This window comes from Rhipicephalus microplus, chromosome 10 (assembly GCF_043290135.1).
Source record: "Rhipicephalus microplus isolate Deutch F79 chromosome 10, USDA_Rmic, whole genome shotgun sequence".
In the NCBI taxonomy this organism is placed as follows: Eukaryota; Metazoa; Arthropoda; class Arachnida; order Ixodida; family Ixodidae; genus Rhipicephalus; species Rhipicephalus microplus.
In genome coordinates, this window is record NC_134709.1 from 18,539,477 (window position 1) to 18,561,582 (window position 22,106).

General features: G+C 44.2%; 2 protein-coding genes across 4 annotated transcripts; one reads left to right on the forward strand and one right to left on the reverse strand.

Annotated features, from left to right (window-relative positions):
- Window positions 1-7,274: 7,274 nt before the first annotated feature.
- LOC119161563 (uncharacterized) lies at window positions 7,275-13,569 on the reverse strand. The gene is made up of 8 exons (XM_037414102.2): window positions 13,167-13,569; window positions 11,528-11,640; window positions 11,127-11,442; window positions 10,005-10,141; window positions 9,710-9,848; window positions 9,113-9,187; window positions 8,848-8,968; window positions 7,275-7,432 (listed from the first exon to the last, which is right to left on the reverse strand). Exons 1-8 carry the CDS (start codon window positions 13,567-13,569, stop codon window positions 7,393-7,395), a joined length of 1,344 nt encoding a protein of 447 aa, XP_037269999.1. The 3' UTR covers window positions 7,275-7,392.
- Window positions 13,570-13,707: 138 nt separating this feature from the next.
- On the forward strand, window positions 13,708-18,547 carry LOC142774610 (uncharacterized). 3 transcript variants are annotated; one of them, XM_075875165.1, is made up of 5 exons: window positions 13,708-13,920; window positions 14,735-14,848; window positions 14,908-15,057; window positions 15,322-15,390; window positions 15,914-18,547. In XM_075875165.1, the coding sequence occupies exons 1-5, from the start codon at window positions 13,708-13,710 to the stop codon at window positions 18,095-18,097; spliced, it is 2,730 nt and encodes a 909-aa protein (XP_075731280.1). In that variant the 3' UTR covers window positions 18,098-18,547. The 3 variants fall into 3 exon arrangements, with proteins under 3 accessions (XP_075731280.1, XP_075731281.1, XP_075731282.1); XM_075875166.1 differs by having other exon boundaries at window positions 15,917-18,547; XM_075875167.1 differs by lacking the exon at window positions 15,914-18,547 and having other exon boundaries at window positions 15,322-15,638.
- The last annotated feature ends 3,559 nt before the right edge of the window (window positions 18,548-22,106 follow it).

Below are 22,106 nucleotides of genomic sequence, written 5' to 3' on the forward strand. Positions count from 1 at the left end.
TGATGAACTGAACATTTTTCGGGAAAGGCATTATGCCCCCTCCCCTCCCGCACGAATCAATACCGTGATAATTTTGTATTACTCGCGTGTTAATGAAAGCTTACATTTCCTTTAATTTTTGCTGTAGGAATCTCTCCTAATGCAAACATTGCGCCCAATAAGTGAACTGGAAGTGCGTGCGTCAGTATATATTGTTTGCGCCCAGCACCTCCACCAGTGTCGCAACGTGCAAAGAACAGGACACAAGGCTTCCTTTCGACGTTAACAGCAAGGCTGTATTCGCACACAAAAACAAAGCGAAAGAACAGACGCGACGTCGTCTTGATGATGATGATGATGGACTTTTGTGGATGGCGCTCACCCACAGAGAAGGACGGGCCAAGAACCGGGCGGCAGGGTACTTGAATGAAACTAAAATGAAAGTGAAGCCAATCTGAAAAAGTAGTTTAAAAATAATACTACAAAAAAAATGTTTGCTGAGCAAGCGGTCAAACCATCTGTTGTTTTTCATAGACATAACTACGTCGTCTTCCTCGAAAAACGCCAGAGACTGTCGCTTGTGATGCCGGCTTCTTCCTCCTTTTGTGTTTACGGCTAATAATCATGACAATACTTTTTAACCTTTCTTGGCATTGGGAAATATATGCCATACGCATTGTTTTATTTCGCGAATGGCATCATTTCATGCCTGTGGCATTTTTATTCGTGTCTATACCAATCGATGCGTATGTGCAGTCGGCCTAAAAAGTTTACGGACCACGCGAGTGCGTGGCCAAGAGCCTCTTCGCGACGCTCCCGCAACGCAAGCGGCTACCCGACAGCAGCGCTATGCCCAAAACACATCGACTCGCTCGCTGGATTCCGTGCCGACCGGTTGTGCCCTCGCGATCTCCGACGACACTGCAGCTCTGGCCGACTGGGTTGGTCCTACGCCACCTCCTGACACAAATCCCCTACGACGACGACAGCGTAGCTCTGGCCGACTGGATTAGCCCTACGCCATCTCCCGTCGCCGACAAGAGCTCTCGCCAGTGGTGCCCAGTCCTCGGACTCCTGCAACCGTGTCTATCTTTCCTGTCTCCTTCTTACTTTTGTAGCTCCCTGCGCCTCTCTCTCTTCTTCCTCTATCTTTCTACCTTTTAATCCTATCCTTTTATTCCTTTCTCTACTCCCATCCCTCGTGAGCTACTGTTGAGGTGTCCTCCCCCTGAGAGACAGTTAGGGGCTCACTTTTCTCTTCTTTTTATTTATAATCACCCTCCCCCCCCCCCCCCCCAAAAAAAAAAAAACACCCATTCGTTAGTGGATAGCCGGGCTCGGGGGCGTAGGCAGAAATATTTTTCGGGGTGGGGGGGGGGGGGGCAGCACTCATTGAAGTGGTCATTTTTCTCTCTGTATGCCACGGCGAAAAAAATTGGGAAGGGGGGCGGGGGGAGGCACGGGCTCTGTGTGTGTCAATGTAACTGTTATCAATCGCAATCTTTCTCACACAAAGATATTTACCCAACGGCACACCGTTCCAATCCCGCTGTGGTAGATTGCATTGATTGTGCTATCAAAGTACAAGTCTGACGCATATCATTTCGCAGACAAGCGCATTGCATGACAACAACGAACTAACACTGTGCAGCGCGGCTGCAGCAAACTGACAAGCGAGTGTTAGTACACTCTGTCCGGCCCAGCCTTGCGGTCGATAGGGGACGCGCATTGAGGCAAGTTTGATAGTTAAAGGAGGCACTATATGGCACGGCCTAGAGTCACTGGACAATTTTTCAGTGATTCTAGGCACCCTATAGGGAGCTTGCATGAACGGTGGCGACGCCATAGACTCTGGGTAGGCAGCCATTTTTTCGTCAGAGGCAGCCGGAGAGTGCAGCAGCCTCGTCGTGTTTGCGAGCCTTGGCGTAGCTCGTAAGCGTGATCGAGTGCGATCGTGAGGGAAATTTAACTCCAAGAAGTGTCGTGCACGATATCAGCCTCCCCGCAACGCTGTGCCAGAAATACTTAATAATAAGACAGATGCTTGGGCTAGTTGGTGATTGAGAATCAACATATTCAATCAACAGCGCTCTGTCTGTCCTTGTCTCTTCTTCTGTAGTTACGCCGTAACTGCTCGTAGTCTTGCGCTGTGAAAATACGTTGATTGCCAGAAAGACCTCGAGCGGTGCGAAGAAGAGACGACAATTTGCTCCGAGTGACCCAATCGCGCTTCGTGCAGGCGACTGAGTAAGCGACGTCTACTTGTGGCGGCGCGTCGACAGCGCCGACATTTATGAATTTTTCGTTCCGAGGACGAGTTGCTTGTCCCGGGAGCAGATGAAACCGGGACAAGCAGAACCCGGGAGCAGATGAAGCCCAGAAAGGCCCAAGGGTCACAAGTTCGTGTAGAGTGGCCGGGCACGGGAGCCGTGAGTGAAGACGAAAGTCGCCGCTGATACCGTGGTCGTCGTCCCTCAAGTAAGACGCGTTAAATTAAGGAGCGCTCGTCTCACGCATGAGCATGCGTCGTACTCCACGTAGAAGAACAGCGCAGTAGGATGCGAGCAGACTTCGGCGTTTCCGGCCAAGCATATGCAGTGCGCGGCAAGGACCTCGTCATCACTCTTGCCCACGAACAAGACGTCGAAGGGGGGCTTGTTAACACGCTGGAAGTTTAACCTGAACAGAAACAAGCATTAGCATCTATACGGCAAAATCAAGGGATTTAACACCTTGAGTGACGACGATCGCGGTATCGGCGGCGAATTTCTTCATTCACGACTCTTACAACCACTCGTCACAAAGTTGTGGCTTTTGATTGCCTTTCTCGACTTCAACAGCTCCCGGGTAATCAAACTCGTCCTCGGAACGAGCAATTCACGAATATCGGAGCTGTCAAAGCGCGGCCACAAGTGCACGTTGCTTACACAGTCGTCTTAAAGAACCCCAGGTGGTCGAAATTTCCGGAGTCCTCCACTACGGCGTCTCTCATAATCATATGGTAGTTTTGGGACGTTAAGTCTCACATATGAATCAATTACACAGTCGCCCACGCGACTGGGCGTGAATGGGCCCGCTCGGAGCCAATTCTCGTCTCTTCTTCGTACCGCTCGAGGTCTTCCTGGCACAGCGTTGCGGTGTGGTCTTCCGGTTAGGCTGGAATTGTGCACGACTCTTCTTGGAGTTGAATTTGCGTCGCGCTCACACACGATCACGCCTGCAGGCTACGCCAACGCTCGCAAACACGAATGCGCTGCTGCACCGCCTCTGACAAAAAAAAAAAAAAAAAAGAAGGCTGCCTACTCAGAGTGCATAGCGTCGCCGTCGTTCGTGCAAGCTCCCTGTACCTTTCTCACCTTATGGACCTTTATAGAATCAATCTAAAACTTTTCTCAGTTGCGGTGCCCTCTGGCCAAGCCTCTGGTTAAGCCTCGTAAAATAAATGAAAAACCATATTGCCACTGTTGCAAAGTACAATTAATGGGCATGACTCACTTGTTCGCGAAGTATTCAGGCTTCCTCTAACAATCCATTCAGTTACAACGTCCTGACCGTGCGTAGTATTCGTTGCAGCACGACAGGGGCAGCGCCAGCGGGGGCCAGAGCCCTCCCCCCTCCTTTATATTCACGTTCCCCACATTAAGAACCCCAGGTGGTCGAAATTTCCGGAGCCCTTCACTACGGCGTCTCTCATAATCATATGGTGGTTTTGGGACGTTAAACCCCACATATAAATCAATCAAATCGTTCCCCACATTGCCCCCCCCCCCCGTGAGAGAATATAGTCATAACACAATGCCCAAGTGCCCCGCCTCCATTTCTCTCCCCTACCGGTAAAAGAATTCTGGCGCCGCCCCTGGTTAGCGCGTGGCTTGGACGCGGCACCGTGCCCTCTCCCTGAAAAGAGGGGGAGGCGCAGCCTTTAACAGTTCGTTTCATCGAAAAAAAAAAAAAGATACACCACCAACTTGAAGACAGTTACGCGATTGTGAGTCACGAAGATTTCCAGAGCCAGTCCAATCCGTTTGAACGCCAACGCACCAGCGATGTTTCCATCATCAGTGCCGTCTTCTTCACTTCGTGTCACTTTCCTTAATTCGGCGACTTGAAAGTAAGCACAAATTTCAGTCTACGCGATAGCGCTTTTGCGCAGCACAGAGGAACGCGAAGCCGCCGCGCACGTGGCTAGACTCTAATGTGGGAAGCACGAACACTAAAGGCAGCCATGTTGAAATATGCGGGGAGTCGACGCGTGTGAGGGAGGGCGCGCTCACCGACACCCCGCACGGAAACTAATGTCCCTAGATTTTCCCTCGGGAAAACCTAGGGACATTAGTTCTCGTGACCACTTAGGTACCTAGATTTTTTCCTCGGGAAAAATCTAGGTACCTAAGTGGTAACTATAGAAGTGTGGCAGCTTGCGCTAGTTCGTATTGCATGACGATAGTTATAGCGCGAGAAGAAAACGACGACACAGAGTGTCCTTCGTGTCCTTGTTATCTCTGTGTGGTCGTTTTCTTCTCGCGCTATAACTATCATCAGGTAACTATAGACTATTTTACCTAAAATAGGGACCTAAGATATATTGGCGCCGCCATCTCGGACTGATAAGTCTATGTTTTCTTCTCTTTGTAATGATGTGAATTAATAAGGCCACGAAATATCGTGCGCATCAATCGAACCGTTTTGATGTATATGCGTCTACCATAACACTCTTCGTTCAGTTGTTAAATATGCAAAGCACAAAGGTTGAATGCCCAACATGGCGGCACTGAAACCCCTCCGTAAAATGGCCTCGCTACGCTAGCCCTCCTATATACGGCCACAGTCCCTTAATAGTCCCTTAATGCATTGAAGGACTCTGATACGGCTAAGCGGGAAGCGCATATATGCACTCGTGCACCCGGTTCGCTTAGCTGCTGAGCGGAGCGCAGAAACGCCAAGCTAAAATACTCTAGTATCCTTTTCGCAAGTTGCCGTTTTTTCAGTCAAACGGCACAAATAACCTACCTTCGCACCGGTATAACGTTATCACGACGAGTGTTGATTTTCAGCCCTTCAGGAACAAGTATTTCATCGTCCAAAAATTTTGGTGGCGCCAACGAATTACACGTGTAACGCAGTTGGAATTGATCGGAATCTGTTTGTGGGAACTCGCCCAAGCGTCTACGATAGACGCCGTACTGAAGTACACCGGACAATCTTAACCAGCCGGGGTTCTAAAATTAGTTAGTACGCAGACGTCAAGCACTTCGCCTCCATCGAAAGGATACTGATACGTGATTTTCTTGTCATGTAACTGGATGGACGGTGAACTGACGTAAGAAGGACTCCGCTTGATGATGGTCAGTGGTTCAATGATCTCTCGCTTGCACTGGTCCAAATGTTTTTCTAATGAAAGCGAATTGATTAAATATGCTGTGCAATTACATGATTTGCAATCTAGCACAAAGTCGCTGTTTTTACTATTGTTTGACAATGTTGGCATGCTCTCTGAGGCGACCATTAAGGTATATAACGTCCAGTTTTCCCACCATAGCTCAGAGCAGCAGCCTGCTCAGAGGGACGTCAAACGACTCGATGCATGGCGATAGTTATAGCGCGAGAACATAACGACGACAAAGAGACAAGAAGGACACGCCAAGAACGAACCTCTTTGTCGTCGTTCTGTTCTCGAGCTATAACTATCGTCATGTCATACCGACTAGCCCAAACTGCCACACTTCTAAGTTACATGACTGGATTTAAGTGCACGGTTACGGGCGTCTGGTATTTGTTCTCGCACACTTTCTTAAGGTCCATCTCGGTTGACCGTCCTGCACAAGGAATTAAGTTTTTTCGGGGCCGAGAGGAGCCCTGAGACTCTCGCCCTGCCTGTCGCCTTCGTTTTTCGTGGGACACTCTTTGTACAGTCGACCACAAAAGTTTACGGGCCACGTGAGCGAAAAAAGCCTCTTCGCGAAACTTCCACTATACTTCAGCGGCGGTCGACAGCACCGCATGCAGCGCCCGAGCAGCATCCCTCCCTTAACATATGGCCCGTCTCTTTTCTAACGGAGCACAAATAAGTTTCACTCAACGCGACGCAGTTTTTGGCATCTGCGCCTACGTTTTTCTGCCTCGAGAAGTCTATGAGCTTAACATGTCATCAGTCGCAATTGTTATCACAAAGCGATAGTCAAAAAAAATCAATGGGTCCAATTGGACAAATACCAATTGCTACGAATTGGTTCTCGACCAATTGGAATTTCGCCACCAGTTGGGAGCGTACCAATTATATCCAATTGGTAGACCAGTTTACGTCCAATTGGTGAACCATTTGGACAGTGCCGGTGGCCAATTGGTTTTCCAATTATATTTAACTGGACGTAACCGAATCTTAATTGGTGCCCAGCTTTCTTTTCACTGCAACCAGTTAAAGCTAACTGGTGTCCAATTGGTCAACCAATTCTAGATAACTGGTGTCCACCTATTCAACCAGTCAATGTAAATTGGCGTCCAAATGGTTATCCAGTTAAAGCCAACTGGTTATCCAATAGAAGCTGATTGGCGCCCAATTGGTTAACCAGTTGAACACGTATGGTGATCCAGTTAAAGCCAACTGGTGCTCAACTGTTTAGCCAGTTGAACACATATGGTCATCCAATTAAAGATACTGGAGTGCAATTGGTCAACCAGTCAATGACAATTGGTGTTCAAATGGTTAACCAGTTGAAAACATGTGGTGATCCAGTTCATGCCAACTGGTGCCAACAGGTCATCCAATTGAAGCTGATTGGTGCGCCATTGGTCAGCCAGTCAAACACATAATGATCCAGTTAAAGCCAACCGGTTAACCAGCTCACGTGAATTGGTGTCCAACTGGTTAACCAGTTGAAAACGTATGGTCCCCCAGTTAGAGTGAACTGGCACCCAACAGGTCATCCAATAGAAGCTGACTGGTGCCCAAATGGTTAACCAGTTGAAAACATGTGGTGATCCAGTTCAAGCCAACTGGTGCCAACAGGTCATCCAATTGAAGCTGATTGGTGCGCCATTGGTCAGCCAGTTGAATGTACATGGTCATCCAGTTAGAGCTGGCTGGTGTGCAACTGGTCAACCATTTGAAGTGAACTTCTAGCTTGGTCTAGCTTGAACCTAACATTCTTCCATTACAAATTGGTGTTTGGCTGAAATACATGGGCAAAGAGCACACCAAATTGTTAAAGCAAAAATGTTCATCCTGACCAAAATGATCCGGTATGCTTGGTCGTGAGTGATGTGTATTGCACATGCATAAAATAAAAACCATAAAATGAAGGTACTTGATTTACAATAATTTATTACTTGTACAAGTATTGCAAAAGTTGACTGGAAAATGACTAGACCAAATTTGCAGGCACGGCTTACTCTTGACCTTGGAATTTGCTGGCCTTATTCACAGCTTTCCTGTGGCTTAAGGTTGTCCTTCTCCCTGAAAGTGTTGAAAAATACACAAGTGCATGAAAGTTACAAGTTCACATCGCTAATGTTACATATACACATGATGCAACGACATTGTGGTGCTTGAACCACACTACGACTTCAAGGCATGAGAGCTGGCCCTTTGCAACATTTTCAATGGTAGCCTGCTGCAGAACTATCCTTAGAAATGGACCTGTCAGAATATTAGGGATAGGTAATGACATTGCTTATTGCTGTAGGCAGAGTGTGTATCATATTTACGCAAATCTAGGCCAATAGTCTTTCTCAAACTCAAATACTGTCGGGTTGGTTTATATTTGAGTACTTAAAAAATTGTTACAGTTGAGTGATAGCAGTAATTGTTTCCACCAGCATAATAACCATGGATTGATCATGCCATCAAGGCTCATAAGCTTGTTGATTCAAGGTGCACCCCGCAACTCTAGGTGTGGCCAGTAGCATGCTGTACTGTGCAAAATATTTCACATTTTCATTTGGACGCACCGGCTGGCCATCGATTAAGACTTAAGCACATGTGGCGATGGCTGCAAATGTGATAGCAGCCACTGACAAACATGAGAGTGCAACGGATTGCCGACAGCCCTATTGCACTAGGCATTTTCGACTACCTGTTTAGCAGCATGTAAGGCACAGCGCCATTTAAACTTACTGCATACTGCTAATATGCAACAACCCAAATGCGTTGGTGCCATGGTGGAATAGCTAAAACCGCCTTAACTGCACAAAAAAGCATAGCCGCCACATTGGCCCAAAATGATGCACGCAACACCCGCTTATTGTCAGAAGTGAACGCTTACGCACAAGAAAATGTTACTGCACAGACACTGACATAGTAAACAAGCACGGAAAGGGGTCCCAGTGCAGTAATATTGTGACCATACATAGCAGGCTACACATTGTAGCAGGCGCCGGGTTTCAAGAGAACAGCACTGTTCAGCAGAGAATCATTGTACACACAAACACACACAGGAGAAAGCTGGACGAGTTGTCTGCTTTGCTGCCATATCAAACTATTTTGCAATCTCCTTTATGGCTCTATATATATATCTGGGTTCTACTGTATGTGTTTTGAGTTTTTTGCATACTGTAAACGTTTTCCTGCTGGGTCTACATTTGAGGTAACATTTTCTTTTCTTTTTTCTGGCTTCAAACCTTAGGGGGTCAGCCTAGAATTTGGGCCTGCTCAGATGTGAGTAAAGTGCTAACTTGATGTGCTAGGAGCTCAAGACTAGTTTTTACCACATGATCTCACACATACTTCACAGGTGTGAGTAAATGCACTGGCATGGCATTTAATCAGTATGATGCTTTGAACACTTTTTTTTACAAGGCTGCATGTCATTTAAAACTACATACAAGAACCTTCCTGAAATTCATCAAAACACATTTACAACTGCATCTCACCGTTTTGCCATCCTCTCAAGGTCTGCCAGCTTCTCCACCACAAAATGGTTTAGCTGCTTGAGTGCAGCAGGCACAAGGTTTTCAGGAATACCTTGGCGCTGCAGTCGCCGTCTGTAACAATCTAAAACAAAAGGTTCACAGGGCATCACTAACTGGCAAGAAGAAACAGTTCTTAAACAAAAATGGAGTCTATAAGAATATGGTCTGAGGCAGAATGAACAAAGACAGTCTACACCAAAATATCTTAAAAAGCATGGACACTTACCCCGCATCACTTCCACTTTCCAAGGCGTCAGTGGAGTTTTTGCAGGCCGATCCGGAAATCGTGGACACCGCTTTCCTGCAAGACACAAATGAACAGTGGTTAACTATAATACTGCTACTTCTAGTTCACAGCGCTAAAAAAAATTATGGCAGCTTCGCATTAGTGGTGCCAAGCCTGAAGAAACAGCGGAGCGGGGCAGCCTTCCTTGTTGCTCCTTTTAATTTCTCGGTTTCTTTCTTGCTCTTTCTTCCCTTCCTTTCTCTCTCTACTGATTACTTCCTCTATCTATGTCTCTCACTCTCTTCCTGTTTCTCTTTGTCTTGCTCTCTGCTTTTCTATCTCTTTCTCCGAGTCTAGTCTTTCGATCATTTTATGCCTTTACTCCTCTTAGTTCTCTTTCTTCCTCTCCCATGTTTGACATGCTCCACTCCGTCAAGCAGTTTTCATTTAACACTTGCACCTGCTGAACTTGCATTGGGGATTGGCCAATTCCTGTGGCACATACCCACCTAGGAATTTCTTTGCCTTGAACAGAATAAGGCTAGCCTAAAGAGCTTTGTCGTTATAAAAAAAAAAATCTATAGAACAGCAACATACCTTGCAAAGAGCGGTTTTTCAGCTGCTCCTTTGGCCAAATTCCAAGAAGCAGGTCTTTCACAAAAAGAGAATCCTTTTGATGGCCCTGGATGTGACTCCACGCACAAGAATTTATTCGAAGGCCACTGCCAATGTCCACCTGCATCAGAGGAATGTATTGCAAAAAAAAAATCATAACAACCATCTGAAAAAGCAGCATTTACAGTTAAGCAAGCACAAAAAAAATTTCACCTACAACGACAACTGTATGCAAAACTAAAAATTCCTGAAGCTGCCCTTTAGATATGCACATTACCGTGGCATTCTCTTTTCTTGGGCAATCATCTGGTGGCGGTGTTGTCTCCCTTGGAATCACATCCATGTCAATATCTATGAGCTCCATCCTTGAGTGCTCCGGTTTGCTCTTAATTGAGCACGCAGCTCTACTGTTGCCTGCACCATCAACATGAAGCGAGGCTCACTACAAACAGCAGAACTCAAGTCACTTTAAGAAGACAGCATTGTCAGCAATCAACATTCAAAACATATGAGTTTCAATATCAAGGCTCTCACCCAAAATATAGCTACATCAAAGAAATTGTACCAAATGCAAGTATTGTATTAACTTGAGTTTTTTTCTTTTTTTTTTTTTTTTGTAACTAACAATTTGAGAATGCACCTCATATTAGATGTGAAACCAGGCTACACATAAAACAGCAATTTTATTATTTTGTTTCAAAGCACCTTCAAAGAGCATTCTAAGTGACAATGGACGTGTTGGATCTATGCAATGTTTTGCACATGCAACCACTGCCTGGTAAAACATGAAGAAAATGCAAAAGGATTTGCTTAACAATAAAACAATAAACTGTCCAAAGATATTCGAAAATCATAGGCAGTGGCATCAAGGCGTAAATGAGCATATAGTTGTTGGGTGATGAAGAAGTGCGACAAATTCTTTCATGCTCCGCTGACTTGAAAAGCCTTTTGTGGTCCTATGCAAGGTCGTCACCACTGGTCAGAAGAGAAGCTCTCCAACATAGGATGGCGAGCTCATGTTATAACTGCAATTCCCTATATTTTTTTGTAATTTTCTTAAATAAGCAAACTCGCTCCTTATCGTAAGAATGTGTAAACATGGTAGTATGCACAAACATCACTTCGTTCGATTTTGTGGTTTGAAATTGTAAGGAATAGCTTTAAATTTAAGGAAGCCCATAATTCCCCCCCCCTGAAATTTCAGTTTGGCATGTGTATAAACGCGCATACAAATGCATGCATAAACATACATAAAGCATAGCTGAGTGCCCCCTCCCCCCCAAACCTGAAAAAAAAAAAAAAAAATGTGTGACCATGCTACTGGCATACAAATTACAAATAAGTCTACGTACATAGCAGCCACAGAAGCCACAAAACTACGAAAAGCCGAATTCCATACCTTTGCCTTCATCTAAGGCTGTCAGAATTTTTTCCTGCAGCCTCACATTAAGCCGCCTCAGCTCCATGGCCTCCTTTTCTAATGTGTTATTCTTGTTTTGGAGCTGCTCTATTTTTTTGCTCTTTCTATCCATCAGTTGTTCAAGCCTCTGTAGCTTGTTCTTGAGCTCACTGACTAGGCTGCCCCTATCGTCATAGGTCTCCCTCTTTTTTTGTTTCTTTGTAGCTGTTTCCTCCTTTCGGCAGATGTCATCCTTTTTTCTCTTCAGCATGTCCAAGAGCTCCTGTTTTGGGCCAGAGGGCTTTTTCACGGGACGCTGTACACAAACAAAAAAATGTCTTATGAGGCTGTTTAAGTTGTGCAATGCATAAAGAATGATATGGCACTGCATAAACAAGTACCTCTGGCTGGACATCATCTTCATCCTCACTTCCGCCGTCAGGTGAATAAGCCATTTTTTCAAACCTAGGCCTCTGCCGGCTTCCTCCCTCCCCCTCCAAGTCGTCTTCAGATTCTGGAAAATATTGAGGTCGTACACATTGAAAAATGTTACGAGGAAATAATTTCATTATAAGCCATGGATGTGCGACTAGGCTGCACTGCAAGTATAAAGAAAAACACAGAAGAGTGACAACAGATTAAGTGGGAAGGAATATTATGCTAAGTGTACACTTAAATAAGCCTTCTACTTATATGAAAGGATCCTTGAAATTTCCGGTAGTCTTTGTTTCAATATTAAAAAAGTTCATGCTCTATATGCATGTAAGCCTTAAACAGAAGCAGGGAGAATATATATGTGCGTAGTATCACAACCATAAAACATGTGCTCATTAACTGTCTTTGCATAAGACTACTGTATATACTGTATAACTGAGCTCTAGATGTTTGCGTATATGCATTTGTGTAAGGAGAGGTCAAATACGCAATATATACATATATATATACACGCAAATCCTGGTTCCTTTTTTTTTTTTATTTCGGGGAGGGGGGATCTGACTGCTATGGTGAAGATAATGAATTAATGATTATTGCATGAACACAGATGATCAAAAATAATTATTTTATTTGACCTACATAATAGTTGAATGCACTTATGGAAGGGCGCCGCTATGAAGACTACTACAAAGAACGCAGTTTTACAGACTGAGCGCAAGCATCAACTAGCCTTATTATTCACTACGCATGAAAATAAGACCACTTGACGGTTGCACTCGTTCTGTTAAACTCTGTCCTGTGTTCTTTGTAGTCTGTTCTTTGTAGTCTATGCTTGTTTCTGGTGTATCACTGACTGATCAATAAATTCTCTTGCTGTCACAGCCTGAATTTAATTTATGAAATTACCTGCCACAAACATGTAGTATCACCTAGTTTGCGGGAACGAGTCCAGAGGTGGCTTCTCTGGGTTCTCCACACAGTGTGGAACAATGTCTTCATTCTAGCGCCTGCGCAATTTTTCAACTCCACTTAATACGAACAATTTTATAGTCCCATTCGAGTTCGAATTAACGAGCTTTTACTGTATTCTGAAAACATAAAGGCAGCTGGGAAGGACTCAACAAGTTTGCCACGTGCCGTACGCTGGAAGCTTCGCAGACAATAGCGTCAAAAGTTGGAGGAGAGGGGTCTATGATCTGGATCAGTGCATACATTTTAAGGAATATTATCGAGTTGTGCTGTACCGCATGAAGAATAGAAAGAAAGGCGATCCCTTAGATATCCATCTCACTTAGCAACAAGTTTTAGGCATATTAATTGCATTTGCAAGAGCGCAAAAGACAGTTGAGTATATATAGTAATTTTTATACACTAGCTTCATTAGGCCTATTTATAAATAACGGAAGTTGCAAGACTATATTTGAACTACGCTCATTTCAAGACAAAATTATGTTTCATTAATCAAATTATACCTGCCGACCGACCGCACGCACCGGATAGCATCAACGATAGGCATATGCGCACCGCGGAACACAAAAATGCACTTAATGTTGAACTTGACAAGGCAAAATAAATGTGTGCCAGGGTCGCAAACGAAGAGCTTACCTCCCAAAGCTAGGATCCGAGCCCGGTAGTAATCAGAGGTCCCGTCCGGATCGGTCCACTTTACAGAATAGAAGAACTTGGACTTGAAGTCCTTCGCGTGCTCTGGTTTGAAGTTTTCGATGTCGCCAACATCCACAATCGCAAGTTTCCGATCGTCTTCGTAACGTACTTTAGCGTGCGTGATCATTCTGCAGTACACTGTGCCGTTAGTGCACGAAAAAAACACAAAGAGGATACGCAGCCGAATGATCACTTCGCAGGATCGCACGCAAATCTGCGGCCAGCGGTCAGACTGCCGTTGCACGTGCTGAATGTAAACGTACGCGCGAGCCGCGAGCTCGTACTTCAAGCCGACTGGCAGATACAGGTTTCCACGTAAACACATCGTGCTACATAGACGCATATGACTTCAATATTAATATGTCCATTTTATTTAGGTTTTATGAGTATATATTGGTTTACCAGATGTACAGATATTACAGTAATAAATGAAATATTGAAATACGAAACTGGACATCTTTTGTGACGCTGACCAGTCAGGATGTGCCATGGTTGCCGTTGTGCTGAAGTGGTGTTCGGTTGTGCGCTCAACAACAATCTGAGGAGCATCCACACGTGCACCAACAAATCGTCTAATGCGGTCATAATGTATCAACTTCCAAAGAGAAAGAAGAGAGGCCCATATAAACGATATATCAACCATGGATCGGACTTTGTGCTACCGAGAAGTACTGAGAGGGGTTGCCAACAGCGTGTAAGTTTACCTTTGTTTTTGTTCTAACGCCTTCAATTGGCGCTGGTGTTCAAGACTCACACGAGACTGCATGTCTTGGTTCGCATAACACGCCTAGCGTATTAACAACAGTTTGTGTGGGCGAACAACCTGCGTTTGTCCGCACATGTAGTTGCCGAGGGTGAACGTAAATATTGACGGCAGATATCGCTCGCTTGGCGGTACCGAACCACGCTGTAAATTACTGTTTAGTGAACAACTGGTAGTGAGCAAACTGGTATTGCTGCGACATTTGAGTACAAATAAAGCGGCTGTGAATGGCAGCCGCTATTTGAGCGGGTCATTGTAACCGATTTTAACATTGACTTAAAATTTTTTTTAACAAATCTCTAATAGGGCATTGAAAGCAGTTGTAGCAGTTCAGTACATTGCATCTGTTAGAACATTTAAAGCGGACTTTTCTGTCTGAATTCACGGCTTACGTAAAATGGTAACAATGTTCGCAGGAGTTTTGCGAATATCTTGCCTACAGGTTAGTTATATTTTACATTAATGCGTAATTAATCGATTTTGCGTGCCTTGGGTTTGTTATTAGCAAAATTGTGATGTCACTTGTCATTGCTGAGTCAGTCATTGAGTTAAGTTTTTGTCTAAGTAAACCCAATATTATTATTAGCATTGGGTTTAAATGCAACAAACCCAATGAGAACTGATGCTGTCATTCTCAAAAACAAACAAAAACCTTTCTCTATTACGATACATTAGATAGGAGCTTACACAGTAAAGCTTCGACTTAAGGCGTGCACATATGTCTAAGATACTTCTTCGCATTCAGGAGGTGCCTATGGACACATCCTCGTCTGATGATGAAGCAGCAGGACAAGCTTCAGTCTCGACAGATATAAATGGCATACTTCGAACTGATACGTTGAGTAGTGAGGATGAACAGGTGAGGTAGTATGTTCGAGACGTTAAGTGCATTTTTATTAATAAGCTGTTTTCTTGCAGGAAACTTCAAGCGATGCTTGTAGCACAGCAGCCTCCAGGGTGACATCTGCTCCGGTCAGTCCCACTACTCCAGAACTGCAAGCAACCAATGATAGGCCACAGCATGCCAACCCGATGGTTTCCCATGACACATTGCTAAATGATGAAGAGGTATGCACACATATCTATATTTATGTGGGTATTTTTTTGTATAACAGAAGTGGTTGTTCGGAGTATTTAGTAATATGCGGTGACATCGCAGAGGCATGACAGCACTTGTGCCTGTTGTGTCTCCATATGTGGTGTCATTGCAGATTTTGCACTAAAAATCGAACATGGCTTTGTCACACGTCGAGGTGGTGCCGATCTCTGACGAGTTCCCTTTTCTCTTGGTTTCATCGTTTTTGTGTTTTCTCTGCTCTATTTGTTTTGCAGCTGTCCATGTCTGATGAGGATGGTTCAGAGCAACATGATCCTGGAGAGCTGCCTTCAGAAGATGACATGGTAGGTCCATCGGAAGTTGCAAAAATTACACAAACATGGCTGATGTCATTAACTGCTGGGGGATCACTTAGCTTGTTTAGGCATTGGAAATGCAGAATTTATGAACGGTAAGAGCTCACTGAAAACGAAGACACAATGAAGGCTCACACACACACAGCGCTATGTTTGTGAAAGCAGTGCAGGGAGGGGGATGACAAGGGGGCAAGAACATGTGCCCCTTTATCATTGTGCATCATGACCTTGAGCACCTTCTTGTTTTTCTTCAAATGCGTGGCTTACTGTCAGTGTAATCACAAGTGCACGGAGGGAGGGGGGTACATGGCGGCATCCCGCGGCGGCCACGGTAACTATATGCAGCAAATCAGCCAACCGTCATGGACGTGGGTATGTGGCACAGAAATTGGGATATATGGCATCATTTGTCGAGAAAAGAGGGATCGATTTCTAGCTGACTTGGATAATTAATTGTGAAGTCTCAGTCGAGTGCTGCCATTTTGAACAATTATTTCTTTTCTCCTTTCAGCAGCAAATGCCTAACAGTCCCACGGGGCCGAGTCATGGTGGCAAGTCGCAGTTTGGAGAGTTATTTACTGATGTTATCACTGAAAGAGTGGTTTTGTCCAGAGGTGACATTCTCCTCATGGTGCTGAAGCACGCTGTGAAAAATAATTTGTCATTCACTGGGCTGACCAGCATGTTGGACCTTATTAACAGAATTTTCGAACATCCAATATTGCCTGATTCACGGTACCAGCTCTCCAAACTTTTGAGCAAAACTGGCACAACCATGACATATTATTGTTTTTGCCCCAAATGCTTCACACATATAGAAAATGCTGAAACAAATGCCTCTTTTCAGTGCATACAGTGTGGGCACAGAACGAGTGTTTCCAGTCTATCTGATATGCCTTTTTTTGTGACTCTTGATGTGGAATCACAGTTGCAAAGATTGTTGAAAGACTGTGCACTCCTTGACCTAACAAAGCCACTTCACCATGATGGCTCACTGGGTGATCTATGTGATGGTGAAATGTACCACAAATTCGCAGCTTCAACACAGCAGTGTGGGCCCAGAATCACCTTCACCCTAAATGCCGATGGCACACCGCTGTTCAAATCAAGTGGCACGTCCATTTGGCCTATTCAGTTAATTGTTAATGAGATCCCAGCTGAACAGAGAATGTCAAAACTCGTCCTTGCGGCATTGTGGTTTTGGAAGGAGAAACCAAATATGGAGCTTTTTCAGAACACATTTGTAAAGGAAATGAGCCACCTCAGTGAAAATGGCTTTGTGTTGGAGCGGAAGGGTCAACTGCAGACATACAAAGCTTATTGCATTTGTTGTGCAGTTGACTCTGTTGCCAGGGCACCTATGCAAGGTGTCACACAATTTAATGGTTATTTCGGATGTAACTGGTGTCTGCAGAAAGGTGAACGAGCTGGTGGTTCTACTAAGTACCCTGTTCAACCATTGAACCCCACTGAGCGCACTGAAAGCCAGATGGTCGAAGATATGATGACTGCAGTTAGGGAAGGTGTGACTGTTAATGGTGTTAAAACAGCATCTCCGTTGATCGGCCTGCCCTATTTTAATATCGTATCAGGCTTTGTCCCTGACTACATGCACTGTATTTTACTCGGTGTAGCACGGCAGTTTTTAGACTTGTGGTTTGAGTCATCAGGTTATGCCTACTCCCTCAGTCGCAAGCAAAACATGGTCGATGAGAGGCTTTTGGCTATCAGGCCACCGAGAGACGTGAAAAGATTGCCGCGAGCAACAAAAGAGCGGAGATGGTGGAAAGCTAAAGAGCTGGAGAATTGGATACTATATTACAGCATCCCAGTGCTCCATGGTATTCTGGAGAGAAGATACCTTGAGCATTGGGCATGCTTGGTGGAAGCTTTACATATTATGCTGCAGCGCAGTATCGAAACTGCTGAAGTTAACAGAGCAGAGAAACTCTTGTTAGAGTTTCATGTGCGCTCAGAAATGCTTTTTGGAAAAGCTTTCATGACATATAACATGCACCAGCTGACACATATTGTCAAGAGTATCCACGACTGGGGACCCCTGTGGGCACATTCCGCATTTCCATTTGAATCGGGAAATGGGAGCCTCAAAGAGGCCATCAAAGCTGCAAATGGAATTCCACACCAGCTGTGTAGAGTTCTGCAGATTGAAAACACTGTAATGGAGCTGCAGGATCTGACTGCCAGCCCTAGCGTGGTGCTGTATTGCAATTCTTTTGATGCCAAGGTCACTCACAAAAGCAAAAGCAGCAGTGATGGCACCCGTTTTTTTGGAAGTGGTTCTTGTATTCCACCAGCCTGTTCATCACCTGAGCAAGAAATTCTGCCACCCTCTGTAAAGTACAGAAGAATGATGGTAAACGGTTCAATCCTGACAGACTGCTTGTACGCGTCAAAGAAAAAGACTAATACTTCAGTTGTTCAACTCTTGGATGGATCATTTGCCATTATTGAAAAGATCATTTCAAGTGGTGATAACACATGCATATGTGTCTGGAAACTTCGGTGCCGACCAGTAAAGTATGACTTGGTGACCGTTAACCATGTGCACAAAGTGTTATTCAAACAGTCTCCTACAGTAATTATTCAGCCTCTAGAAATAAGAAGTGTTAGTGTATTAATCAATGTGGAAAATGTTTCATATGTATGTGCACCTCCCAGCACTCTTTCTCTGTAGTCTTCTTCGACAATTCTATGTTCCCTAATTCATCATCATCATCATCATCATTGATTGATATTTGGGGTTCAACGTCCCAAAACCACCATATGATTATGAGACGCCGTAGTGGAGGGCTCCGGAAATTTCGACCACCTGGGGTTCTTGAACGTGCACCCAAATCTGAGCACACGGGCCTACAGCATTTTCGCCTCCATCGAAAATGCAGCCGCCGCAGCCGGGATTTGATCCCGCGACCTGCGGGTCAGCAGCTGAGTACCTTAGTCACTAGACCACCGCGGCGGGGCATCATCATCATTCTCAGCCTGTGTTAGTCCACTGCAGGTTGAAGGCCTCTCCCAATGATCTCCAGTTTACCATATCCTGTGCGAGCTAATTCCATTTTATTCCTGGGAACCTCCGAATTATGTCGCTCTGTCTAACTCCCTGCCTTCCCCAACTGTGTTGACCATCGCTTGGTAACCATTCTGTTGCTCTTATTGTTCACCAGTTGTCTGGTGAACACTTTTCTCTTTAATGATAGTGGCAGATTTCCTGACATTATTTGAGAGTGCCTGACGAATGTGCTCCAGCCCATTACAAGACCAGCCCAGGTCCATTTTTTTCGCTTGATGTCAGCTAGGACATCTGCAACTCCTGTCTGTTCTCTTAGCCATGCTACCATCCTCCGGTCTCTCATTGTTATTCCTACCATTCTACGTTTCATTGCACGCTGCGTGGTCCTCAGCTTTCGCTCTAGCTGTTTCATTATTCTCCATGGTTTATCACCATACATCCGAATTGGCAGTATGCCATGGTTGTATACTTTTCTCTTTAATGATAGTGGCAGATTTCCTGACATTATTTGAGAGTGCCTGACGAATGTGCTCCAGCCCATTCTTATTCTTCAGTGAATTTCTTTTTTGTGGTTAGGTTCTCCCATGAGTAGTTGTCCTAGGTATACATATTCTTGTGTACTCTCGAATGTATCGTTTTCGATCGTAAATTCTTTCTGTTTTGCCAGGCCATTCAAAATTAAGCAAGCTATTTTAGGTGTTTTAGCCCTTTTTGAGTAAGCCATAGGTGTAATCACTAAGAGATTATGGGGCACTGCTTTCTCCATTTGCTCATTTTCCTTGGAAGAGTGCTAGTGATAGTGCAAAACAACTGGTGCATTTGTTTGCATAAGCAGGTACAGTGGCTGCTCATTGTACTCTTGATACATATATAATGAAAGCCATGCTTCTGTGGCATCATTATGTGAAATAATAGCACTACAAGCTGGGTTTGTGCACATGAGCAGCATTGCAGCTCTAGTGACACTGGTGTGAGTGACCGTACATTGAAACTTGGTGCGAACACGACATCTCGCAGGACGAGGACACAGTATGAGCGCCGCCTAACAATTGAACTTTATTGAAACTAAATTAAACGTAGGAAAAACTAAGATCATGCATGCTCAGAAACTGCAGGTCACGTAAAGGAAATTGCTAACCAGCAAATTTTACGGAAATCCATTGACCTCTTAAAATTGTCTGAGTTGCCTAAATGCAAGCACGTCATGGCCAGTGTGCAGTGGGTATTCGGCACTCAGTTTTGTCAGAGTGGCATATGTCATTCAAGTTGCTATACCTTGTGAAATTTTATGTGCACTGTTAATTTGTAATTTAATTTCAGATGCAACTATGTGCAAATTTTGTGCATTTGTGTATTATTTTTTACATATGTACATATATTTCATGCATATTATTATTTTTGTGTTTTGTTTGAGTGTTCTTATGCCTGGACTTGTTGTATTTTTGCCCATTTTAATAAACATATTGTGGTGGAATGCCACGAGCTTTTCTCGGAAATGCGTGGTTGTCTTCTGTTGTACAAACAGCACCAAGGTTATACTGCTGTGATTTCATTAATTTCAAAAGCACTACTGTGCAGAAAGAGGTTGCATAGTCTATCCATTAAGATATATCAAGACCTATAATTAGGCAAGAAATGCTGCCATTTTTGGGCATGAAGCACTTGGAACGATGAAGGACAACAGTATTATTATAGGACAATTTGTTGTCATTCGGCAGCATTCACTTACTGCGTTATGTGCTTGAGGATACAAGCTGACTTCATTAATTTGTTCTTCCTTTCAATTTTCAATAAAATGTTACGTATTCTATATTTTGGCCACTATTCGGCGTCATTAGAATCAAAGATGAAATTTCACTATTCACACACCACTAGCTGTGAGTGATTCACAGGCTATATCAGCCCAGACATTGGAAATCTTAACACAACAGTGTGAATGAGCTCATGTCGCGAAATATCCAGATGGCAGCAAAAAATAAAAATCGTGGGTGAAGCCAGAATCAAACCCTGGAATTCTGCATGGCAGCCTCCACTCAGTCACTGCTTCAAACTACTTTAGAAAGATACCTTGTACAATGAAAAATACCTTGTCAGGACAAAGTAGTTGCAGAGTTGGCTTTCCTGTTTTATATCAATGTGATAAGCTTTACATATGTGCACTTAGGACTGTGCGAGCAATATTCAAGGGTTGCACTTGTCTGTATATAAGCACATCATCACTCGATAGCATGCACTTCATGGTAATATAACTGAAGTGCAAGCTCCAATGGGAACACTGATGTTATGTTGTGCCATAAGCTACCTTTCACGCGTCAGTGTACTTGATGTGCCTGGAAAGTCTACAATATGCACAGAGCTAATCAATTGGGACAAAGATGTCTATCCACCTCGTAACGCTGAAGGCTCAAAATGAAATTTCCAGCATTGGCTGACGCATGCTGACTGCTTCGCATATGACTAATTCCCACAACATGTGTGCTGTGCTGGATTTTTACACTCCGTTTGCACTACAGCTTTCGTGCACCAACTTCAACCTTTAATTTTATACCCACATCAGTGACTATTACTTCGTCTACACAAAATATCCAAGAAAAAAAAATGACAAAAACAAGTGATGAAGCTTGCATGTAGCAATGGGCCTATTTTTGTCCAGGCAATCACCCAGCAGGAGACTGAAAGTACTGCTTCTATGAGCACAGCTATAGGTCACAAACCAGCAGAACTAGCTGCATTTTTAATTGTACCATATTCAAACTCATGTTAACTGTTAATGCTATAACTGTCCCACTGTTTTGAGTTAAAATGTACCTTATAGTAAACGCCACAGCTCTAGAAAAAAAAGTTGCTTATAAGGAACATAAATGACTGAAGAACATAACCTAATGCACACTACAATGAAGTTTTCAATTCAAAATATGTATACATGGCTCAATTGACTCCAATATATAAGAATCATGACAATTACTTGAGCCTGGAATTCTGCCCTGGCCTATAGCAAATTAAGTTGCCATGTAAATAACAAATATCAACTTTTATGTATATGAAACAAATTTTAATTGAAAGAACAATGTTCCAACACTCTCCCAAATTGTAGTTGTACAACTAATTGGACCAACAAGCACACCATTTGGGATGCCAATTGGGAGGCCAATTGGAATGCACTGTTCCAATGGTTTTCCAATTGGAATGTGGGCAGCCAATTGGACTAACAAGCATTCCAATTGGAGATCAAATGGTCAGCGGTGAACCAATTGGACTGGCCAATTGGAACTATAAGGTCCAATTGGTCTTTCCTATTGAAGTTCAGCATTCCAGTTGGCTTCCAATTAATGCCATTTGGGACCAATTCATGGGAACTGGTATGACCAGTTGGACCCATTCACTTTTTTTGACTGGGATACCAAGCCAACGTAACGCAGTTTAATGCACGCCGACGCCGTGACAGCTTCGATCATGCTATGAAAATATAAATGCGACGGTCATAAGCGCTTCGCGTGAAAACAGCGAAGTAACAATGCGCTACGCGGCAGTAGACAATTGAAAGGCCAGTGAACAACAAGCAGCCTTGTTTCCGGCCTAGCGCTGTGGTCGACGGTAGATGGCGCACCACTAGGTGACGCGAACAGGGAGTTTGGCCACTGATCTCCACTACGTTCAGTGACTTTGGCGTGGT